This window comes from Labrus mixtus, chromosome 9, assembly GCF_963584025.1.
Source record: "Labrus mixtus chromosome 9, fLabMix1.1, whole genome shotgun sequence".
In the NCBI taxonomy this organism is placed as follows: Eukaryota; Metazoa; Chordata; class Actinopteri; order Labriformes; family Labridae; genus Labrus; species Labrus mixtus.
In genome coordinates this window covers 30,699,944-30,704,943 of record NC_083620.1, presented here as the reverse complement: position 1 = coordinate 30,704,943, position 5,000 = coordinate 30,699,944, and the positions used below count along the sequence as shown (strand labels likewise).

The window sequence follows — 5,000 nt, the reverse complement described above, 5'->3', positions numbered from 1 at the left end:
CGGCATGTCGTGAAGCGGAGAGGGACCGGAAACACGTGGCAAAAAACAAGTAAGACAACACCTGAAAACAGACGCTGACTGACTGATTAACTGTTTACTGACTGACTAGTTAACTGTTTACTGACTGACTGATTAACTGTTTACTGACTGACTAGTTAACTGTTTACTAACTGACTAGTTAACTGTTTACTGACTGACTAGTTTACTGTTTACTGACTGACTGATTAACTGTTTACTGACTGACTGATTAACTGTTTACTGACTGACTAGTTAACTGTTTACTAACTGACTAGTTAACTGTTTACTGACTGACTAGTTTACTGTTTACTGACTGACTAGTTAACTGACTAGTTAACTGTTTACTAACTGACTAGTTAACTGTTTACTGACTGACTGATTAACTGTTTACTGACTGACTAGTTTACTGTTTACTGACTGACTAGTTAACTGTTTACTAACTGACTAGTTAACTGTTTACTGACTGACTAGTTAACTGACTGACTATTTTACTGTTTACTGACTGACTTGTTAACTGACTGACTTGTTAACTGTTTACTGACTGACTAGTTAACTGTTTACTGACTGACTAGTTTACTGACTGACTAGTTAACTGTTTACTGACTGACTAGTTTACTGACTGACTAGTTAACTGTTTACTGACTGACTAGTTAACTGTTTACTGACTGACTAGTTTACTGTTTACTGACTGACTAGTTAACTGTTTACTGACTGACTAGTTTACTGACTGACTAGTTTACTGTTTACTGACTGACTAGTTAACTGTTTACTGACTGACTAGTTTACTGTTTACTGACTGACTAGTTTACTGTTTACTGACTGACTAGTTAACTGTTTACTGACTGACTAGTTTACTGTTTACTGACTGACTAGTTAACTGACTAGTTTACTGTTTACTGACTGACTAGTTAACTGTTTACTGACTGACTAGTTTACTGTTTACTGACTGACTAGTTAACTGTTTACTAACTGACTAGTTAACTGTTTACTAACTGACTAGTTAACTGTTTACTGACTGACTAGTTAACTGACTGACTATTTTACTGTTTACTGACTGACTTGTTAACTGACTGACTTGTTAACTGTTTACTGACTGACTAGTTAACTGTTTACTGACTGACTAGTTTACTGACTGACTAGTTAACTGTTTACTGACTGACTAGTTTACTGACTGACTAGTTTACTGTTTACTGACTGACTAGTTTACTGACTGACTAGTTAACTGTTTACTGACTGACTAGTTAACTGTTTACTGACTGACTAGTTTACTGACTGACTAGTTTACTGTTTACTGACTGACTAGTTAACTGTTTACTGACTGACTAGTTAACTGTTTACTGACTGACTAGTTTACTGTTTACTGACTGACTAGTTAACTGTTTACTGACTGACTAGTTAACTGTTTACTGACTGACTAGTTTACTGTTTACTGACTGACTAGTTAACTGACTAGTTTACTGTTTACTGACTGACTAGTTAACTGTTTACTGACTGACTAGTTTACTGTTTACTGACTGACTAGTTAACTGTTTACTGACTGACTAGTTTACTGACTGAATAGTTAACTGTTTACTGACTGACTAGTTAACTGACTAGTTTACTGTTTACTGACTGACTAGTTAACTGTTTACTGACTGACTAGTTTACTGTTTACTGACTGACTAGTTAACTGACTAGTTTACTGTTTACTGACTGACTAGTTAACTGTTTACTGACTGAATAGTTAACTGACTGACTGATTATTGGTTGATCGTTCTGATTGATCTCTACAGGTGTGCTGTAAAGGACCTTGTGATGGATGAGCCCCCCTGCAAACAGGACTTATCTTCCTCTCATGTTGTGGGACTCAGTTTGTGTAACTCCGCCCCCTTGTTGTGGCGTTCTGAGGACCTGCGCTCACTGAGGTCTCAGGGCCTGGTTGGGGCGCTGCTGGGTTCTCTGCCCCGGACTCCCCGACAGAATGTACGTCTAGGCCGCCCACTGCTACTGCTGCCCGAGGAGGAGAGGCTGCTGAGTGAACGCCATGCCGCCGCCGCACTGCCACCTGCTGACCAGGTCAGTTCAAACACTGCTAACAAGGTTAGCTTACCTACTGCTAACCAGGTTAGCGTTAGCCAAGACTAGCTTATCAGTGAACCCCCCCTAACCCCCACCCCCTTTTACAGGTGAGCTCTGATTGGTTGTTTATGTGGGCAGGATGCTGAAGGGGCGGAGCTTGTTCAGGAGGCAGAGCAGCAGAGGAGCTATGAGGAGCAGAGTGTCCTCGCTCTGGAAGACAGGAAGTCAGCACTGCTGCAAGCGATGACATCATCACACACAAGTGAGTCTGGGAGCGTAGACGAGGCCCAGCGGCAGCGCCTGGACGCCCTGGACCAAAGCTTCACCTTCCCGAGGTCAGCACTGGCGGTGCAGCTGAGCACAGCAAGGGCGGGGCTTACTCACTGCCCAGAGAGCAGGGCCTTCCTGCAGGCCGACTGGCCAATCAGAGCGCAGGCCGGCCCACACTGCCAGGCCAGGTACCAGGTGTTCAGAGACCTGAGGGGGCGTGGCTTCTACCTGACCTCAGCGGGGAAGTTCGGAGGAGATTTCCTCGTGTATCCAGGTCAGTATGTTGTTCAGGGCGATCAAAGGTGTTATGGTAGAGCGGGTCGTCCTCTAGGTCAGGGTTCGATACCGCTCAGTCAGAGCAGCAGGTTTGTGTGTGTGTGTGTGTGTGTGTGTGTGTGTGTGACCTTAGTGGTTAACCCTTTCCCCGCTTGTCTCCTGGTCCTCAGGTGATCCTCTTCGGTTCCACGCTCACTTCATCGCCGTCTGTCTGTCTGCAGACGAACCCGTCTGTCTGCTCGACCTCCTGTCTGTGGCTCGTCTGGGCTCCAACGTTAAGAAGACGGTCTTACTGTGTTCGCCGGCGGGAGGTGGCGTCCTGTACACCTCCTTACAGTGGAGCGGGATGATTTAGACGGGATGGGGGCGGGGCCAGGACTTCTCCACCTGCTGGGAAACAAACAGAACTGGACAGGAGTCAGTCCTCCTACTCCTCCTACTGCATTCTCCCATCCGCTCAGCCCGACCTCACCTGAACTTTGACCAGGAGGCGAGGGGGGGGGGTGACCCTCTCAGGTTAGACGAGGGGGGGGTGAGGGGTGACCCTCTCAGGTTAGAAGAGGGGGGGTGTCCCTCTCAGGTTAGAAGAGGGGGGGTAGGGGTGACCCTCTCAGGTTAGAAAAGGGGGGGTGACCCTCTCAGGTTAGAAGAGGGGGGGGTGAGGGGTGACCCTCTCAGGTTAGAAAAGGGGGGGGTGAGGGGTGACCCTCTCAGGTTAGAAGAGGGGGGGGAGGTGACCCTCTCAGGTTAGACGAGGGGGGGGTGAGGGGTGACCCTCTCAGGTTAGAAGAGGGGGGGAGGTGACCCTCTCAGGTTAGAAGAGGGGGGGGTAAGGGGTGACCCTCTCAGGTTAGAAGAGGGGGGGGAGGTGACCCTGCTGTCCTCACTGTCTCATTAATAAACTCTCTTCAACATCTCATCTCTTTTTTTATTCTACTGATGAAACAAACTGAAAAGATCAAACAGAACTCTCCGCTTCACATCAAAACTCTTTATTACAGGAACAACAACAGTCCTTGAACACATCGTGGTTCCGACCGACTCCAGGTCCAGGTCAGCTTGTGGACTCAGGTGTTCAGTAGAAAGGTGAGGTTCCGTTCCAGTCTATAGCAGCCCCCCCCCACTTGGTCCTGATGGTCATCTCCAGAGAGGGACTCCTCCTCTCAGGGTCCTGATCTGTGGATGCTGCCTCCCAGTGGTGGGAGTGAGTATCTGCAAGACAACAGGAAGTGACACGATCATACATGAGGGCGGAGCCAAAGACCCCACCTACAGTCAGACAAAGACCCCACCTACAGTCAGTTCAGTCTCTTACCTACAGTCAGCTTACAGGTGTGTTTCTGGGAGTTTTGTCCATTGTAGTAGTACAGGTTGAACAGATGTTCCATCCTCCAATCAGAGAGCAGCGAGCGCTTTAGGCTGAACAGCATGGAGCAGCAACTGTTCACACTGACGAGCCAGACAGGAAACCGGGGGGTCTTCAGCATACTGCCCACCTACACACACACACACACACACACACACACACACACTTAAATGTAAAGCACTGATTGGTTGAATGGCCACATCATCAAAGAGAAGCACTCCACCTCTCTTCAGGTGGCCACGCCTCCTTGAAGGGTAAAAGCTCCACCTCTCTTCAGGTGGCCACGCCTCCTCAGAGGGTAAACGCTGGTCATCATGATTCTTGATGTTACATGTTCTGGAGTTTTCTACACACAGATCAGATCTGTCGTTCTGCAGATCTGTTTCACTGACTGAACTTCATCAGCAGCACGTCCTCACACGCCACGCGTCACACGCCACGCATCATGCGTCCCGTCTTCTCGTGTGTCTCTGGCGCTGGATTTCTGTCCAACAGAACAAAAGCTTTCTCGTCCAGTGTCTGATATCAACACCTTCACAGACAGATCACTCTGTGAGGAAATGATACTGATCTATTATTCATGTTTACATCTATGTGTCTGTTCACAGTCCTCCATAGCAACCACCATAGCAACCACAAACAAACAAAGAGTCTGCAGTATCAGGCTGACCTGTGGCAGTGTGCCGTGCTCCGTCTGCTCTCGGCTCCAGTGCAGGTAACCCACATCGCCACGGCTAAGGACACCCAGCAGGGGGCGCTCCAGAGGGCGTCCCTCGTGGTCGCGGTGCACAGTCCCATTGAAGACGTTGGGACGGGCCCGTCCAGTCAGTAGCAGGTTGATCAGGGCCTGCACACACACACACACACACACACACACACACACACACACACACACACACACATGGTGAGCTCACACTCTACAGGAACACAGCAGGACAACAGGTGAGCACTCACCTGGCCACACACAAAGTTCCCCAGACTCAGGTGGAGCAGGTGGGAGCAGGTGGAGTCC

The 5,000-nt window shown here is 48.4% G+C and overlaps 2 protein-coding genes across 2 annotated transcripts in view; one reads left to right on the top strand and one right to left on the bottom strand.

The window, feature by feature from the left end:
- tsen34 (TSEN34 tRNA splicing endonuclease subunit) overlaps window positions 1-3,000 on the top strand; it is a 3,187-nt gene extending 187 nt beyond the window's left edge. The window contains exons 1-4 of the mRNA XM_061047372.1: window positions 1-49; window positions 1,791-2,073; window positions 2,215-2,620; window positions 2,793-3,000. The exon at window positions 1-49 is cut by the window's left edge and continues 187 nt beyond it. Of these exons, the coding sequence (XP_060903355.1) occupies window positions 1,813-2,073; window positions 2,215-2,620; window positions 2,793-2,977 (852 nt within the window). The 5' untranslated portion in view covers window positions 1-49; window positions 1,791-1,812 and the 3' untranslated portion in view covers window positions 2,978-3,000. The remainder of the gene's footprint in view (window positions 50-1,790; window positions 2,074-2,214; window positions 2,621-2,792) is intronic.
- Window positions 3,001-3,618: 618 nt separating this feature from the next.
- The window catches only part of mindy4b (MINDY family member 4B), a 4,430-nt gene continuing 3,048 nt past the window's right edge, over window positions 3,619-5,000 (bottom strand). The window contains exons 8-11 of the mRNA XM_061045736.1: window positions 4,943-5,000; window positions 4,659-4,835; window positions 3,938-4,118; window positions 3,619-3,834 (exon numbers count right to left, since the gene is read on the bottom strand). The exon at window positions 4,943-5,000 is cut by the window's right edge and continues 15 nt beyond it. Coding sequence (XP_060901719.1) covers window positions 3,698-3,834; window positions 3,938-4,118; window positions 4,659-4,835; window positions 4,943-5,000 — 553 coding nt within the window. The 3' untranslated portion in view covers window positions 3,619-3,697. The remainder of the gene's footprint in view (window positions 3,835-3,937; window positions 4,119-4,658; window positions 4,836-4,942) is intronic.